The 19,890-nt window shown below is 34.5% G+C and overlaps 2 protein-coding genes across 3 annotated transcripts; both read right to left on the bottom strand.

Annotated features, from left to right (window-relative positions):
* Positions 1–1,782: 1,782 nt before the first annotated feature.
* LOC145156826 (transcription factor bHLH18-like) lies at positions 1,783–7,308 on the bottom strand. Of its 2 annotated transcripts, XM_079076060.1 has the most exons (5): positions 7,272–7,308; positions 5,405–5,509; positions 3,232–3,732; positions 2,478–2,864; positions 1,783–1,962 (listed from the first exon to the last, which is right to left on the bottom strand). In XM_079076060.1, exons 2-5 carry the CDS (start codon positions 5,438–5,440, stop codon positions 1,888–1,890), a joined length of 999 nt encoding a protein of 332 aa, XP_078932186.1. In that variant the 5' UTR covers positions 5,441–5,509; positions 7,272–7,308; the 3' UTR covers positions 1,783–1,887. The 2 variants fall into 2 exon arrangements, with proteins under 2 accessions (XP_078932186.1, XP_078932187.1); XM_079076061.1 differs by lacking the exons at positions 5,405–5,509; positions 7,272–7,308 and adding an exon at positions 3,979–4,044.
* An 8,614-nt stretch (positions 7,309–15,922) lies between these two features.
* Positions 15,923–16,537, bottom strand: LOC145158233 (putative mitochondrial protein AtMg01250). Its single transcript, XM_079077156.1, has one exon. It carries the CDS (start codon positions 16,535–16,537, stop codon positions 15,923–15,925), a length of 615 nt encoding a protein of 204 aa, XP_078933282.1.
* Positions 16,538–19,890: the final 3,353 nt, after the last annotated feature.

The following is a 19,890-nucleotide window of genomic DNA, read 5'->3' as shown; positions in this document are numbered from 1 at the left end:
GGCTTATTGGCTTAGGTGCATAACAACCTGATAGATCATCAAAGGGACCCACTACGAAGTCCATCACTGATAAGTTAACTCATACGAAACGATTCTCATAAAATAGACATGGATCCACTATAAAGAAACTCAACAACGAACTACTGATATACGACAATGACTTTTCAAACAAGTCAACATCCTAATAATTTCCAAACCAAACTTATCACCTACTAGGTCCAACTCACATAAGTTATATCCATGATGGTTCACGATACATCGTGACACCATCCACTCACTGGAATGGAAAGCTGACAGTTCTATGCTACTCTTGCCATCATCCAACCACATACAAGAAGACTCTCGACTAGCACCTCAGTGGGCCTATAAATACACAATCACCATCCCACCAACCTGCAGGAACCTAGTCAACATCCTTCCCAACACTTGTCAAACACAACACGAGCCATATAACTCTATAACACACAAACCCTCCTAGGCCCGTCGCGGCTAAGCTAATCTCCACTTTGATACAATTAATTCTTCATGTCTCGCTTATCGCTTCGACTTGCTATTGGATTACTAAAACCATTAAACAAGGAATGGAAAAAGGCAATCGAAACTCGGATGTTATAGAATACCCCCTTATATTCAATATCTCTTTGGGATAAAGAAGATTTGAATTAAGATATATATATATATATATATATATATATATATATATATATATATATATATATATATATATATATATATATATATATATAATTGATTGTACTTTGGTTATATATAATGGTTAAACTAGATGGAATAATTATGATTCGATAAATTAAAGTGATCATTCTTGGTTATAGAATTGATTTAGATATGTTGGCAAGTCTGCCGTTTAATTATTAGAGTTAAACATTTCAACAGCCCACAAACAATTTCACACACAAATTAATAATGCAAACAAAAACAAGAGCACATAATATAGTTCACACAATCAGGAGATGTAAAATATGTCAATAGAGCAATGCACAAAAACTCTAATAAATCTGGCTTAGTCTGACTTTGTTTGGTCTGCCTATCAGGTCAAATGGAGAATCAGATTCCATAACTCAACATGAATTGGATTCAAATATGTGTTAATACTCATTCTTTCTGTTGCCCAATTTGTGGGACAAAGATTAAGACATGAGTATGTATTTTTGTTTGTGTTCGGTTATGAAGGAACTATGGTCAAAGGTAAAATTATGCTAAATATTGTAGCCGGTCAAACCGGTGTATCAACCCTCATACATATTGCCACAATTACTTCTGACTCTAGCCTCTTGCTAGCTATGTTTTAATTATAGTGAAAAATCTTTTTGCTTCTTGCTGTTGATATAAAAACATCAAATTATGGTATGGGAATTCGATCAAATCCCTATAGAAATATCATTTTTGTTAGATTTGGTGGATTCTTTAAACACTAGTTAATAAATGATGGTTAGATGCTCTCATGGTCACTATTGCATGGATGGTTTGGATGTATTGGGGTAATGTTATTATATTCAATGTAGATCGGACAGAGAAAGGCGTCATTATATATTCAATGAGATTGCCATTATATCCTATTCTTGGATTTCAAGTAGATGTAAATTGTTGTTTAATATACGTTAGTTGGTTGGTCGGTTAAAAAATCCTCATTTACATGCTATAGCTCCTCACTAGTCTCGGCTTAATAAAAATGTTTTATTATTCAAAAGAAAACAAGTTCGGAAAGCCAATGTCCCAAAATCGTGCTGAATGTAAACTAATAATCTATCAAACCCATTTAAAAATTATACAACATTATATTCAACAAATAATTAATACAAGATAAAAGGAGGGTACATCAAAGGAGGGTCAGATGTACCGTAAATTTTTAGCTTAATTAAGTACATGTCAACGAAAATTACAAAGAGCTGATTGTAGGCATTTCACAAAATACCTCCTGGTTATGACCATCTGATCACTCATCTGCAAAAGACACCAAGAAAATCATAACCCAAAATTTTAACCATAAGTTATATAAATTAAGAAACTAACCGAAAATATGTTCATCTAAACTATTATTTCCAATATATAGGTGTTACCTAAGATAGCAAAACAAAGCAATTAAACGACACAAAGAATTAACATGGTTCAGTAGATGTGACCTAAGTCCAGAACAAAAACTAAATAATTATTCTTATACCAGATTGTTTCAAAATGATTACAATTGAATCCTTAACTACCGAGAATTATAACCATAAACCTAACAACCATAGGCCGAATCCATAAGGGACTCCACCCCCTCATGCACCCCCATTGGCATAATTAAGTGTTTGTCATTACGGCTTTGGCCTTCAGGTTACTCCAAACACTTATCACTTTGAGAATCGCCATTAATTAGGGTTTTCTTCACTTTGTTATTCTTTTGGTTACTAAAATTCGAGTCACATAATCAACAATATATAGGTTTCATAGTAATTAACCATATACTAATCACATACCTGAGCAGTGATTGTAACTAGATTGGCAGTGTTGGAGAAGGGAAGAATGCTGCAACAAATGTTGGTGATATGAAGTCTCTCCATCTCCGTTAAAGTTTTTAAAACTATCGACAAATTTTTCCCGCAGTAGATTCTTAAAAGTATGTTTCGTCCAGAAATTCTTGCTTTGATCTCAGGGTCATAAGTGCCGCTGCTAGGGAAGTCTTCCATTTCATGGGAAGAAGCTCCATGGTCTCCATGATTAACATAAAACCTGGATCTCGTTATGGAAACATTTGATTCATGGATGTTATCTTTTCCGCTAATTGTTCCTTCTAGTTCCTTTACACGGGTTTGAAGTTGTATTATGTACTTACTTGCATCTTCCAACACAGTAGCCTTCTCCATCTACGATAATGGGTAATTAGCAACAATACATACAAACTGAGATTGTCATCCTGGATATCATTAGCTGAAATATAAACCTAGTTTTAATTTTACAGTGTGTCAAAATTAGTGAATCAGTATACATGATATATGATCCCTAAGTTGCATTCATAAAGAACGAATTGGTTTGGAGTTTGCTGATCAGAGGTAATAAGTCATTTATCTTTCCGAGGTAGCTAGCTGAGTTTATTGTGGCTGTAAATTAGGGTATATGTTATGGGAGTACTCAGATATATTAAACTTCAAGAAGTTTTAATATCAAATCTTGTACAATCTAAATTTCTTTCCATATTGAAACTAAAGCTTGCAATAGTATGTAACTTTGTACCTTTTTAACTCCAGGAAGGAGAGCAGATAAGGACATGAAGCGTTGAGCCAACTTCTCTCTTCTCTTTCTCTCTGACAAGACATGTTCTTGAGCTTGTCTATGATTTCTTCTTGTGGTCTGAACCCTTCTGGTAAGCTCAATAGATCCAAGAAATTCATTGAGACTTGTTTCCTCTTTAGGCGTCATTACGTCAGGGTAATTATTGAATTTGGATCCTCCATAGGGTTGATATGGTTTAATATCTTCTGGTGATGTAGGGTTTCCAAAAGATATAGTGAAAGTGCTGGATAAGGAACTGTAGTTTGGGGCAAAAGGGCTACTTTCAGCTGCCTTATGATCTTCTTTTTTGTCTGGATCTCCATTAATGGAGGCTAGTGGAATAGACTGGTTTACTGAGACCAAATTGGGATGATCTTTGAAGCTTTCTGATGAAAACGAATCAGTATAATAAGGACATGTTTGTTGATGCGGGTTCATGATGTGACAAGGCTCTTCCATTTCCTATCATGCAACGTAGAAACATTTCAGACAAAATAAAAATAAAAATAGTTTTGATATAACAGGTTATGGCGAGTTGAAGGGTAGATTAATGAATTTGTCATATTAACAAAGACAATCATATCTATCTTAGGTAATTCTTCCACAAGTTCTACTGTAAAGATCAGACATGTTTGAACAAATTCGCTTAAGAAAATTGAAGTGAATCGAAGAATTGCGGAAAAAAAGAGGATGGATCTAAGCTGATACCATGTTATCGTTAGATCAGAAAGAGATTTGGCTGAATCTTTTTTTTCATTGATTAAGAATGAGAAAGGGGAAAGCGTCAGTGCTAGGCTAGGCTAGGCTGTTGAGTTACAAAATGACAATAATGCCCTTCTATGTTAAATTACGAAAGTAGCCTTTGGCATATGTTTATAAACTGACAAAAGGTAATCATGAAATCACATCTACATCAATTAATATTATTATCATGTATACCATATAGTCCATGGCTCCTGGTTAACTCACTGCTGAAGTTAATTGATGGTACTTCAAGCTCAAATAATCTTGAAGTTATTGGTAGCTTCCCGCTAGCGTTTTTCTAAAGATATTGTTTCTGTTCGAATTTTTTTTTTTTTTTTGAAGCAACCAAGAAAATATTGAATTTAATACTATATATTTAAGTGATTGTTTTTGGTGTTTGAAAAACATCACATTGTGGGTACCCAGGATATTTATTGATTACGAGGAAAGTACTTTTATTTCGAATCACGACATGCATGGTCTCAGTACGTAGTTTCTGCCTTTGCGATCCAATCAATTCTTGTTGATGATTTCTCCGAAACTTTTGCATGTGATCACGTGGTATGTGAAAAACTTTATCTTTTCTTTTTATTCCTTTTGTAGATTATTATTTATTTCATTTTATTGGTTACTCAACAAAATCTTTATCGTTATTAATGAAGTTTACCAATTAGCTAGATTGTTTTTAGTTGTTGTAACATTGATTTTAAGGATCTTTGTAGATTTTTGTAGATTTTAAGGGGATATGAATGTCATTTTGTCTTTTTTAGAACAGATTCTAAAGCTTCTTTTTTACGTCAAATACTACCAAAATAATAGAACAGGAATAATTAATAACTGAAGTACTTATCATTAATGATGAAAAAAAAATAATAATGATGAAATCAAATTGTAGATTAACGACGAAAATGATGAATGGATACAGTTAATTGTAAATATTCTTTTTTTGTGTAATGGAAACATTAACCACGATATTATATCACATTTATAAAATCACAGTTTCATGTTTTTACTTAGTTGCTGTTAAAAAAATCACATTAGAAGTTTATTATCTCAATAAGTTCTCAAAATCCATATATGTGGCTTGTTCATTAGAAGCATATATATTTTGTCTCCCATCAAATAATTCCCTCGATTTTTGCTCCTCCATAGGTGTGTATATATATTATTAATTCACAAGCGATAGACTCAGCTGTCTAGAATTTGGTTCTATGGTACGTAATTAAACTCTGAGGTGTGTTGGACTCATTAGTAAATAAAAAACAAATTGGTATCTGCTACATCTACACTATAATGCAAGATAATTAAATACATTAACATAGCTAGAAAGGGTTTTTGAAGGCTATAAAATATACCAGTCATTTCTAAATCAAGAACTAGCAACTCTTACCAGGTCAGGCTGCCATACGGTGGATGGAATATCCATTATAACTGTCTTTGGCTTATCTTGATAAGTTTATATTAGTAAATTACACACGGAAATGGTATGAAGTTTCTGCAACAAAGAGACACTAGCTCGTTAGATAGATCGATGTACAAAGTTCTAAGCAAATAAGAATTTTTATGATTAGTTGTTTTTTTTACAATAATGATTTCTGTATTCAACTATTCATATCCAGCTTAACAATGTTAATTACCATCCATTGAAAAATCTGTTTGGTTTACTTAGACCAGTAATTAACATGCACGCTTAAAAGAATGTGCGTATATATATGAGATAAAAATGTCCATGATTTGTGACTAAATGCTTTAGCAACTTATTAATAAAAACATTGCGATCAGGCACAACTCAATGAAAATATGAAAACAATATCTATGCTATTACTAAAGTAAAGTTTCACAATTCAAAGAGTCACGATTATAACATGCCAACACATTTTTTGGAAAATATATATGTCAATAAGCATGTTCCAAAATTAAGCATATATATGCAAAAATCTTTTATATCTTATGTCAACAATGGTCTCGCTCAATGCATGACAGGCTGCTGAAGGATATTGGTGGGCTTCTGAATGTATTAACAATCTTAGTGACCACACTGATCATTGATCAACAATAAAATGTCAAAATATTTCTTGTCTATGCTGCGCTGCAGAATATTTTTGGCCAAGATTTTTTGGAAACATCATTAATTAATTATGCTTTCTATTGGATCAGAAGTATGAATCTTATTTTGATTTCAGATAAACAAACCTAGATACAGATCAGTCTTCAACTGGTTAAAAATTAGAAGAAATGGTGTAAATCTTAATTGTCAAAAATGTAGCCACCAGAAAAGGGAATGTATCAATTCTATGTATCTCGAGCTAGCTACATGCTAGCCTTTTATCTCAAACGTTCTTGATGTTCAAAAAAAAAAAACCTAGAGTTCAAATACTAACTTCCAACTTGAATTGTAAACTAACTTCAAATGTTCTAATACTTTTTTTTATAGGTTAGACAAATAAGAAAAAAACTCAGATCCGATGTTATATTTTGGATACAAACACACACACACACACACAAATACATAGATATTCAAAAGTAAACTAATTTACTAGAAATGAAGTTATTCGCTTACAGGTTCAAAGCAAACTTAATTATACTTGTGAAAATGAAATTGCATGCTCGATCAGACTTCTTTGTTAAAATGGAAAATAAACCAGAATGTCTCAACTTCTGATATCGGCGTAATTAAAAAATACAAATATGCAAAATAACTGAAATTCTATAATCAGATCATCTTTTCTAATCCAAAAAATTCCTAGATTTAGATCCAAATAACTCAAATCAGTTAGTCACAAAAGAGTTCCAGACTTTATGTTTTGACAAACGATTGAAGAGACAAGTTTTACAAAACTGGAAATATTATTTTCTCACAATTTAAACACTTTGCAAAGACATTGCAAATTTAAAAATGATGTCTTTCTGCAAACACAAAAACCAAAATAAGAAATGATTATATAAGAAACGATATATGTAGAAGCCTCATCGATTTCTGAACTCGATCAGTGACGTGGGATCTAATCCCAATTTGATATAAGTTCCATGAGGAAACTAGCTAGCGAGTAATTTGTTCAAAATACATGCCTGTACGTTTACTTTGACCTATTTAAAGAACCAATTATGCTCCTCGCAGAGATCGTTAGCAGAAGTCTCAAAGTTTCAGAAATGTATTGTGTTCATTATTGAAACAACCAAGTGATATGATAGGTTTTTACAAATAAGCAAGAATTCCAGAAAGAAAATTTGAGGGAAAAGGAGATTCGACTACGTACCTTAGCAAAAACTTTAATTATCGATATTTTCTTTTGCTCCCGAATAGCAAATATTTACGATTTTAGTCTCATGTATTTATTTATAACTAACACAAGGGTCTTCAGTCTTCGGTCTTCACTAAGAACCAAGAGCGCTATAGGGTTTTCCTCATATTATATGGTAATTAATGATTTAAAATACTATATATTGAGGTCGGACGTATGAGAAATATCTTGTCAGGTTAACTTAAATTACACTATTAGGAAAGGTAAGACATTAGAGCATCTCCAATTGGAATGTTTTTTTATATACTATGCATTTTTTTAAAAATAAACACTAACTTCAACATATAACCCTTTCTATATATATATATATATATATATATATATATATATATATATATATATATATATATATATATATATATATATATATATATATATATATATATATATATATATATATATATATATATATATATAGGAGTAGGATCAAATGAGAACACCTAAATGGTTGAGAACGCGAGAACATATCACAACCTTATAAATAATTAGATCTATGACTATTATCAACTGGACCATTTATGAATATTTATAAAACTGATGTGTTAAATATGTAACTTTGAAATGGCAAAAATGGTACAATAGGAAATCCATATAATTTAATTAAATAGAAATTCCTATAATTTCTCTCTCTCTCTCTCTCTCTCTCTCTCTCTCTCTCTACTTAACTAGAAAACCCTAATCTAATTATTTTGAAAAAATCGGCCGCACACCCCCACCTTCTTCACCACTGTTTTCGTTCATCATCTTCTGCCATCCTCCATCGTCGACCATCGTACAATTAAAATTCCGGATAAAACAACAAAACACTAATTGCGTTTTGGGTGGGTGTGTGTGGTCTTAAAAATCAGAAGAGACGAGGATCTGAGACGAGGAGACGAGAGTGGATTCGAAGCATCAAACACAATTTGAGGTAATTTGGTTGAAGGAAATCGAGATACAGAGGGAATAAATCGAACGCACATGGGTTCTCAATCTCCCTGTGTTGCTGTGTGGTCACGAGAACAGAAATAAGAGCAGGGTAGTCGCCGATGGCGGCAACACTGACCACCAAAGAGGGAAACGGCGGAGCTCAACCGGAGGTGGCCGGAAAAAGGTTCGAGTTAAATCAATTTCGTATTTCTGTTGTCCAAGTTCATAATGTCGATTGATAATAAGCCCTTGTAAGATTTCCTTGATTGTCATTTTAACATAAATTCAATTAATAAGCTTCCTTTCTAAGCTTCTGATTTCTCGTTTCCATCCACCAGGTCAACAAAAAAATTAATTGAAATTGAGGATTGTCTTTGTTGGCGTTGTGTGGTTTGAATTTTGAGAAGCGACAACAACAAAAATCAACAACTGGAGCATTTTTTTGTTGCATTTCCAGAATTGCCTTTTGAAGATTATCAATTGCAATCGATAATTAATTGAAATTGAGGATTATTTGTCTTTATTGGCGTTGTGTGGTGTGGAGGGCGTATTTGACATCGGGTTCATTGGCTTTGTATCTGGGAGGATTGGGCTGTTTGATGAAATGCGTGAGAGAGGTATTCATTTGTGAATAGCAGAGTATTCATTTGTTAATAACAATGTATTCATTTGTAAATAACAGTATAATCATGTGTGAATGAGTGTATTTATTTATGATTAGATGTAGTCTTTTATTCATTTGTGAATACCAGGGTATTCATTTGTTAATAACAATGTATTCATTTGTAAATGGCAGTGTAATCATATGTGAATAAATGTATTTATTTATGATTAAATGTATTCTTTTATGAAGAAATGATAATTTTTACACCCCTTTTATTTTCGGTTGATTAAAAGAAAGGAATTGGATTACTTGTAAATTGATATGTATTCATTTGTGATTGTAGTAGTATTAGTTTTTTTGAAAAAAAAAATCGTTTATGAATACAAATGTATTGATTGGGGGTCAGATTTCTATTAATTTTTTCGGAAAAAAAAACGTGAAATAGGAGAAAAAAATTATTTTTTAAGAAAAAAAAATTAAATTTTTTTAGTTTTAAAATTTTTTTTGATAAAAATGTTATTTATATTTCATTAATAAGAAAAATAAAAAATCAAATATTTCCTTCTTTTTTGGTAACTGTAACTAAATTTAAGGGATTTTTGATTGATTTTATTTTATTTTAATTTAATTAAAATATACAATTACTAATATGCCCTTATATATTGATTGGTCCAGAACTGTTCTCGCGTTCTCAACCTTTTAGGTGTTCTCATTTGATCGTTTCCCTATATATATATATATATATATATATATATATATATATATATATATATATATATATATATATATATATATATTGGAAAAAGCAAATAGATTAATAAAAGGAGTAAACACGATCAACAAGGAACATGATCGCTCCCAAGCTTACAATGAAGAAAGGTAAATTGCAGGCAAAACAAAAATAATTAGAGTTTTAGGTGTTCAAATGGCGAGTAGCTCCAATTAGTCGAGCTTCCACACCCATGATTGCTCCTGTGATTACACCATGAATATGAGGTGGCTATAATGTTATCAGCCACGCTAGTTGGATTTGCCTTTTATATTCTTAAAAATCTTCTCATTCCTCGCAAGGCAGATACGCCAGATTAAATAATACATAATAGTGTTACCAATAGATTTCTTCTTTTGACAGGTGCCCCAAAACGACTCCATATCTAGCAGATCCAATATAACAGAGAAGATTTTGTCTTGTACCCCACACCATTTGCTGATCCAAAAGTGGACCGTCCAAGCAAATTCACAACTGATGAAGAGGTGTTCCACCGACTCCAAAGTTTTATTACATAGAGGGCAAAGCTGATTGGGAACTTGCATACCCCTAAGCAACAATGATTCTGCCATCGTGATTCTATCCAACACAACACGCCACACAAAGGACCACACTTTAAGGGGTATAAGCTTTGACTAATATATAGTAGGACCTTTGTATGCGATTAACTTAGAGTCTATAAGACGCCTCATGCAATTAACTTGATACCTCCCATCTATCCATGAGGCGTTGGAGCATCATCAATGTCTAAGTCACCGATGTCCTTATAGAGTTGTAACAGTTTGTGTAGTTCCAGGTGGTTATCTGGTTCCTGTTTCCACGCCCAAGAAAAACCCAAAACATATATACGATCACCCACAGAGCAACTTTTGGTCGTTTCAAGTGCATATAAGTGAGGAAATGGTAACATCCGTAAAATTTAAGCCAATTTAAAAGTTTTTCAAACATTTAAAACCATTAAGTTATTACAATTTGTTTTCAAAATAGTTTAAACATCAGAGTTTTCCCAGAAACCACAATCATAAATCGAGGAAGTGTACGGTCATGCCTTCGCCTTCCTGCGGTCATCCGAAGTACCTGAAACAATAATCGATAAATTGTTATGCTCAAAGGCTTAGTGAGTTACCCCAAAATACCCATACACAACAATACACATATAATAGCAAACAACGTACTATGGGTCCAATCAACCATCAAGTTGGAATACCTCAGGCCCTTGACCATCGGGTTGGGATGCCAATATACTATGGGTCCAATCAACCATCGGGTTGGAATACCCCCAGGCCCTCAACCATCTGGTTGGAATGCTAATATACTACGAGCCCAATCATCCTTGGGATGGAATGCTCTCGGACCACAACCATCGGGTTGGAATGCCCACATACTATGAGTCCAATCATCCTAGGGATGGAATACTCTCGGCCTACAACTATCGGGTTGGAATGCCGACATACTATGAGTCCAATCATCCTCGTGATGGAATACTCTTGGCTCACAACCATCGGGTTGGAATACCCACATACTATCAAGCATGTGCACCTATATCAGATAATCATATAACAGTCTACAGAGACAACATACTAGGGTCCAATCATCCTCAGGATGGAATACCCTCAACTACCAACCAATCATGTGCACATATAACAGGTAATCACCTAACAATAAACCGACAGTCAGACCGAACTACAGGTCACTAGGCATAGTAACATCCTATCTGCCAGGATACCGATCTAACAGATCATAACAACATATAACCATTCCATCTACCAGGATACCGATCTAACATATCATAACAGCATATAGCCATCCTATCTACCAAGATACCAACACTACAAATAAAATTACATTTAGTGGCACAAAGTTTTAGTGGCATTTTGCTTTTGTGCCACTATAGCCTACTTTTAGTGGCACTTTTGTTTTGTGTCACTATAAGTTTTAAAGATACAGTGGCACTTTATATCTTATGACACTAAGAACCTATTTTTAGTGGCATTATTAATTTTATGATACTGTTTTCATAATTATTACTGTCATAAAAGTATTATAATTTTTTATAAATAATATGTTATATTTAATTTAAATTTGTATAAAATATGAAAAAAAACGGAAAATGTGAATTAAAAACCCTCCTTTTTTTTCCAGCGGGAAACTATTTTCCCTAAAATTTACAAAAACCCGATTTGTTTCCCTCCTATCTAAAACCCCCCGACTAAAATTTTAACTTTATACGCTGAACTATCTCCTACGCTCCCAATTTCCATCATCTCCCACCCATGCCCTTAATCCCTAATATCCATAGCCATCGCCGTCACCATGTATCCTCGGTATAACCTTCAAACCGTCGCCGGTCAACCTTTGCAACTTGCCACCGCTGCTTGCCTCCATGTTCTACCCAGCCATCGTCGATTCAGTTTCCCTTCGCTAAAGAGTCCGAAGGTATCCTCCTTCCACTTTCCCTAATCACGTTTACATAACTCTTTTACGTGAATGATAACCATATTCAAAAAGTTATACACGATATCAATTATGTGATGAAATTCCTGTAGAGTTTGTGTCTGGAACTATGCCCTCATCCCCTTCCAGGTTCGAGCATCGCCGAAAAAAGTTATACATGGTATCAATTATTATTTGTTATCTGATTTTCAGTTTTTTCATTGAAATTTGTGTTCTCGGGTTTACAATTTTAGTTCTAATACTCTGCTTCTTCTCAAATTATTAGATTTTAGGGTTTACAACTTTTGTTCTAATACTTTGCATCTGATTTCATTATTTCATAGCAACAATCATTGGAAATGGAATGCCCTTAGATTTCTTATTTTTTGAGGTAGTTCCTTTAATCACTTAAATCAGATTTCTAATTTTCAGAATCACTTCCTGATTTCACATGGTTATGTTATTTACCCCTTTTTGGCCTGTAAAATCGAATTTGCCCGTGTGCCTTGGTACCATGCTGCTGCTTGCGTTGGTTTCTTTTTTTTACACTTCCATAGACCACAATTTGTTGAGGTAACTTATGTTTTTTTAGTTAACATATTGTTATACAGAATTTGCTCCTTTTTTTTTGTTTTTTTTAACTCTATGCAATAATTACCAGGCAATGAAGTTACTTATTTCATTAACCAAGATCCCAACCAATATCAACAGATTATGGATCAACAGTCTACTAAAGAAGAATGTAATTTCTCAACTTATAATGTTACTATAACATTGTACTCTTAACTTTATAAATGCCTTTCTGATACCTTTTTAAAGTATAACCATCAACTGTTTTTGGAAAATGTTTGAAATTATGTTCATTTATAGCAACAATTTATGAGATTTAAAGATGGTTTTTGGAAAACGTTTGAATCTATACTCATTTATTGCAATGTACTGTATAAAAATACTTTTTTTTTAACTTTTGGAACATACATTCTAGAATATGCTTGTATTTATGCTCATTTATAGCAGTGCAGTTCATAAAATCTGTTCCTTTGACATTTTGAACATACATTCTAGAATATGCTTGTATATATGCTCATTTATAGTAGTGTACTTCATTAAAATCAGTTATTTTGACATTTTGATCACTTTCTACAATATGCTTGTATTTATGCTCATTTATAGTGTTTTACTTCATAAAAATGGTCTTTTGACATTTTGAACATACTTTATGGAATATGCTTATATTTATGCTCATTTATAGTAGTGTACTTCATAAAAGTCAGTTCTTTTGACGTTATGGACATTCTTTATGGAATATGCTTGTATTTATTCTCATTTATAGTAGTGTATTTCATAAAAATCGACAACTAAGTGTGACGCTTCTTTTTATATTAGTGACATTATTATTATTATGAATTTATTTTGGTTCCTGATAATTTTTTTGTGGTTTCTAATAACTCTCCTTTAGGAAATCGAAGAGCCTCATCTGAAAGCAACCATAAAAATGGTAATTACCTTTAACTCGGTAAACTAAGTGTGTACGCTTTTTTTTATTTGTCATGCTTATTGGTGATATTTTACAAGTTTTTATATGGTGTATTATGTATGATAGGCAATTGTTTGTAAGTTGGATGAACGAGAGAAGCAAGTATACAAAGTTCGAGGTCATTCAAGTTTCGTGTTTCTTTCCAACAAGTTTTTAGTTCAATAGTATTATGTTTTGAGTACTTGGAAAACATTTAGACATATTTTTTTTTTGAAGATGGTTGTGATTTAAATGTATTGAAAATATTGTTTTTAGACAAGTTTGAATTGGTGTAATGATAGTTTGTTTTTGTTTATTATCTTAATTCATATTATTATATTATATTCCATTTAAAATAAAAAATTAGGATCTAATTTATTAATATAATTTTTTTGTGTTAAAAAAATGCCATTAAAGCATGGAAATAATAATTATTTTTTCAATTAAATAGTGGCATAAAAATAGTGTCATTAAAACCTACAAGTAATTTAGTGGCATAATTGAAAAGTGCTGCTAAAACCCAATTAGGCAGCAGCGGCACAACCAAAAAGTGCCACTAAAGGTCTTTAGTGGCAGCGCTTTTAGTGGCACTTTTTTTTTTGTGCCGCTGATTGCCTGGGGGTCTTAAAGTCACACTTTTTCTGTGCCACTAAATGTCATTTTATTTGTAGTGCGATCTAATCATATCACAACAGCAACAAATTCGGATAACAATCAATAGGGTCGGCCTTGGCGCCTTAGACCCTGGAGTATAGTGAGGACAACTCACCTCACAATGTCGAACTGAACTGAAAGAATCAAGCTCCCGAATCACCGTCACGAACTCAACCACCTATAACCACCATGGACCAAGTCCATCAAAATCCCAAATTACCAAAATACCCTCAAAAGTCCAACTGGTTAACCCTTGGTCAAAGTCAAAGTCAACGGTCAAAGTCAACAGTCCATGTTGACCCAACTCGTCGAGTGCAGCTAGCAACTCATCGAGTTCCTTAAGAACTCAGGAAATCATAAAAACCCTAATTGACTCGCCGAGTTTCCCACCAACTCGCCGAGTCCATGCATGTCTAATTGTTGGGGAAAACCCTAACTGACTCATCGAGTCCTCTTACTGACTCGCCGAGTTCATGCAGAATCAATAAATGCAATCTTCATCCGACTCGTCGAGTCGGCTATGCGACTCGTCGAGTCCATTCAGTCCATTTCTCATCCAGGCGTTTTGAAGCCGCCCCAAAGCTCCATATTGCAGATCTAACCTCTTAGGGCATGGTTTCCACGTAAAGCTGAAAACTTTACATACATGCATGGTCCTAAATGCCAAAACCAAGCTAAGGGAAAGGTTTTAGGTTAGGAGAAGGCCATAACTTGCTAAAGACTAGAGCTTTATGACTATGGGGGCCTAGAGGAGTCCAGATCTGAAACCATGTCCCGGTGACAAGCTCAAACCTGAAAGTGACTCCATTTTGCCGTAGAAATGACCATTTTCTTTCACAAGGGAAGATCTAAGCAATGAAATGTCAAGGCGGTAGCTTTATACCTCAATCTTGCTGCCACAACAATGGAAAGGCCGGATCTACAAGCTCTTCCTTGTTCCAAGCTCTTGACTCTTCAAGAAATGCTCCAAACACACTCTCTTTTAACCTCACACACTCAAAAATAGAGGCTGGATCGTTAAGGGTTCTTTTTTGGTCGTGAAGATGGGAACTGAGGCTGAGGAGAGAAGTTAAGGATCTTTAAATAGGGTGCAAACCCTAAAAATTAGGGTTTTCACTTTCTAACTCCTACTCGTCGAGTTGGTCCCTCCAAATCGTCGAGTAGATCCTGAAATTCACGTAGGATAACTAATCTCTACACAACGAGTTGGGGCCTCCAACTCGTCGAGTAGGCTTTCTTATTTGCCTGGAAATCCCTGAAATCTCATTCCTAGAAATCGGGATGTTACAGAAATCTTTGTTGGAAAGTGGTTGTTCCACACCAAACATCCTTCCAGAACAGAATTTTAACACCTGAACCTGGAATGAGTTTGAAGATTCGTTGAGTGTCGATGTTCACAGAACCAAGAGCCATTACCGTATTGGAAAGATTATGGCAAACTCCAGTGGAAGTTTTCCTAGCAATGTAATTTTCAGGCTTGTTGCTTAGATTGTGAATGTTGGAAATCACATCTTTCCAAAGGCTCCTTTGATCATTCATCAGTCGCCACCACCATTTAATCAAGAGGGCAAGATTATATGCTTTAAGGGTCGACACCCCCAGTCCGCCATCCTCAATTGGGGCGGTGATTTTGGACCAGTCAACCGAATGAATCTTGTTTTTTACCTCCCCTCCACCCAAAGAAATTTCCTTTTAATGTTTTCCAATTCATCAATGATACCTTATGGAGCTTTGAAGAGGGACATGTAATATGTTGGGAGACTATTCAGAACTGATTTGATTAGCGTGATATGACCACCAAACAAGAGTGCTTTTGCTTTCCAATCTGAGAGCTTGGACTTGAATTTATTAATAATTGGTTTCCAATGCTTTAATAAATTCATATTAGCCCCGACCGGCACCCCAAGGTATGTGAACGGGAAGGTGCCAACTGAGCATGCCAAAATTCTTGCCATATCATGTTGCTCAGCAGTTGAAGTTCCTAAACCATAGAAATAGGACTTCATGAAGTTGACTTTCAAACCAGAAGCTATGTGGAAACATTTTAAAATTGCAGACAAATTCTTGAGGCTTGGTCGATCCCAATTTCCTACAAAAATCGCATCATCCGTATAAAATAGATGAGACAAGGTAGGGACAATCAAAGGCAATTTTAAACCCCAAATCAGTGTTTTATCACAGGCACTCTTGATAGCAATATTCAATCCTTCCATCTCAATGATGAAAAGAAACGGTGAAAGTGGGTCTCCTTGACGAACACCTTTGGTGATGGAGAATTCTTCACGGGGCGGCCCGTTGACTAGGACAGAGACCCGGGAAGAGGAAAAGCAACCCATTATCCAGCTCCTCCATTAGTGACCGAAATCTATTTGTTCCATGATAGAGTTCAGGTATTGCCAATTGATAAAATCGAACGCTTTTTCGAAATCTACATTGAATAGAAAATTCTTCTTTTTGATTTTTTTTTTGCCCAAGATTGGATTTCATTCATGATCAGAGGGTCATCCAGTATGTTTATACCTTCAATATAAGTCGATTGAACTTCATTCACCACAGAGCCAACAACCTGTTTTAAGCGTAGTGCAAGTAATTTCGCTACAATCTTATACATACACCCAATCAAGCTAATGGGCCTGTAATCACCAAGGTCGAGCGGGTCGGAGACCTTTGGAATTAAGGTTATAAAGGATGAATTGCAGCCTTTTGCGATTGATCCAGAACTTTCGAAATGTCTGACATATCGAACAATATCATCTTTCATTAAATCCCATTTAGATTTGATGAGTTTGAAAGAGAAGCCGTCTGGACCGGGTGTTTTTTACCCATCACAACACAACACAACACTCTTGATTTCTTCGATAGGGAAGGGGGACTCCATAAATTGCTTTTGATCTATAGAGAGTATTTTGAAATCTGGGCTAATAAATTTTGGCCTTACAGGCAAGTGCTCGCAAAATTTTTCTGCAAAGAATCTGCACACTTTTGATTTGATTTCAGGAGGGTTCGAGATCCAAGCATCATTGATGGAAAGACCATGCATGGATTATGCACTTCCTGTTTTTATTCTTGAGTATACCTTGAAAATATCAAGTGTTTTCGTCTCCATCACATATCCACCTAGTTTTCGTCTTCTGTTGCAAATCGAGTTTAACCATTCTTTCCAGTTCCAATATTTCAATTTAGCCTTTTCATTATAACTTAGTTTTAAATATATTTTTTCTTTACTATTTAATTATTCTTATTAAATATTAATAACATCTTATTTATAAAATATAACTTTTATGACGATAATATAATATTTTCAAAGTTTTTATTTTGTTTTTGTAACTATAGCATAATAATGTTTCGTGTTTTACTTACATTAATAATGAACCGATATTTATATGTTCGTATTCAATAATTATTTTTGTTAAATAAATAGACTAACTAAATAAAAAAATTTTACAAAAAATTTTAGAAAGATAAGGGTAAATTAATTAAATTTATCAAAAAAACTAGTTAACAAGCTTAACCATTGGAGTAGTATTTTTTGTAGAGGTCGAAATTAATGGAATTGTGATGTGGTACTTATTTATAGTGTAACCATTGAAGATGCTCTTACTACGGAAATTATGATGATGATTTTAGTGTCACGTGATATTTTATGTAATTGAAACTAAAATATAAGCTAATGGGCTTATTTTCTGTACTTTATATTATATGTTTGGTGAATGTGGAGTGAATGCATATATAAGATCCATCTATAAGTCGGTACGACAGAAAGACGTGGGTCAAAGGGGTCGCGCCCCCTTGCAGGGTCCTATGAGCAGCGCCCCTAGCGCGGTCGACGGGAAGCACCCTCACAGGATTTGGGGCAGCGCCCCAATTGTCTTCAGAAATTTGAATTAGTTTCATTATAGAAAATCCGAATTCTAGTGGGTGATTATGGTAAGTTTGAAAAATCTTGTCAGTTTTGGTAACCATTGATTAATGCATTAATTTTGTGATTTTCCTAACTAATTTAAAAGATTAAGCCTAATCTACCATGCATATATACGTCTCCTCATTTGAGCAGTATACAGATAGAACCCTTCTCAACTCGTCTTCTTCTAAACGAGTTCTACGAATTCTCTGACGATTTTGCTTGTATTTCTGTGCCTATATACACAAGTGCCCTTTTGGATTATCTTAGACTGGATTTCATGTAACCCAAACATAGGGTGGATATATATCAATTCGGAAAGTGAATATACACAATCCAAAGAAATCTGGTTCTCAACCATCACCTAAATTATATCCCTAAAAAAATTATGGACGGAATTTTTACGCCGGTAATAACCAACGGAACCAAAAAATAGCATCAAATTTGTTATATTTTGGAGTTTGTTGGTGTTCTATAGATAAGCTCTATCGGTAAGCACTAACTATAACGTCCCAAAAATGGAAATGTAAAAATTTCATTTTTAATTCAACCATAAACACCATTTAACATTTCCAATCATTCAAAATTGTAACAAGGTAAAAACAGTTATCAGAGTATAATCCCAAAATCATAAAGTTGCAGAAACATGGGTGGATGCAATGCAGTCATGCCGGACCCTTCTCTTTTGTACCAGAAGTACCTGAAACCATAAACATAAACCGTAAGCACAAAGCTTAGTGAGTTCCCCAAAATACCACATTCCATACATACAATAGAGATTGCTATTTTCCGACCATAGTCTTGCCATTATGCCACGAGCCATATCATGGTCTTTCCTTTCCAGGCCGGGGCTAAAACCTTAGGTCTTACAAACAAGTGCCAAGAGCCACCTCCTGGTCTTCCATGCAAGTATCACAAAGACAACTAGCATACAATCTATACACGTATATATGTCTACCTATATGCCAGGGTCCAATCCCTGCTATTGCATACAATTTGTCGGGAGCCACCTCCAGGTCTTTCATACAATTGCCAAGGGCCATCCCCTGGTATTCCTATATAACATAATTCAAATATCGTAGCTAAAAGCTCGAACTGCTGAACCTGAAAAATCGCCGCGCTAGCATCATCAAATAATACCCAATTAATAATTGGTCCACAACCCATAGCTGGAATCCTATTCCGATTGTCCAACACCCAGGGTAAAAGTCTATTTTACCCTTTTCCTCACTTGGCCCAACATCTAAGGCCCAAACCAATAGCACCAAGAAGCCCAATATGGCCCAACTTCCTAATTGGGCCCAAACCCCTCATGGGCCTAATTAAAGAAGGCCCAAAAATAGAAAACTAGGGCCCAAGAAGGCCTAAACCCCAAAATCACACCTCATGTCGTGACCAGACCTTGGTCATGTCGTGAGAGCTCACCCGGTCTGATCCCCAACTCATCATAACTCTACCTAGCCAACTCAGTCAAGGAATGACGCCTGAGTTATCCTCACGACGTGGGCAGCCTTTCCTCACATCGTGAGCACCCATAAGAAACGGGATCAATCGCTCCTCATGTCGTGAGACCTTGTATCTCACGTCGTGAGAACAGTCTGAGGTCAAAAATCCAACTTTTAAGTCCGTAATCCATTAAGCCTTGAACTCTAACTTTCCAGAAGGTTTTATAACCTCTTAATACTCTAGAAAGACGATGCTTTTAAGATATATATGTCTAATACATGTCTAGATCTCATTTAGGCCCAAAGTTGAAGAAAAGACATCCAACTTTCATGCAAGGTTCCA

The sequence above is a fragment of the Lactuca virosa genome, chromosome 2 (assembly GCF_052849685.1).
Source record: "Lactuca virosa cultivar CGN04683 chromosome 2, Lactuca_virosa_CGN04683_v6, whole genome shotgun sequence".
NCBI classification, from domain to species: domain Eukaryota; kingdom Viridiplantae; phylum Streptophyta; class Magnoliopsida; order Asterales; family Asteraceae; genus Lactuca; species Lactuca virosa.
The sequence above is the reverse complement of the archived record's forward strand: the minus strand, read 5'-3'. Positions and strand labels throughout refer to the sequence as shown.

What these genes read in the sequence shown, in the direction of transcription:
- LOC145156826 (XM_079076060.1), bottom strand. Translation starts at nt 5,440, where the DNA reads ATGGATATTCCATCCACCGTATGGCAGCCTGACCTG. An exon ending in CCGTATGGCAGCCTGACCTG is followed by an intron (nt 3,733 to 5,404) that starts GTAAGAGTTGCT and finishes GTTGCATGATAG; the next exon opens with GAAATGGAAGAGCCTTGTCA. An exon ending in TCCTTCCTGGAGTTAAAAAG is followed by an intron (nt 2,865 to 3,231) that starts GTACAAAGTTAC and finishes CCATTATCGTAG; the next exon opens with ATGGAGAAGGCTACTGTGTT.
- LOC145158233 (XM_079077156.1), bottom strand. Translation starts at nt 16,537, where the DNA reads ATGGGTTGCTTTTCCTCTTCCCGGGTCTCTGTCCTAGTCAACGGGCCG.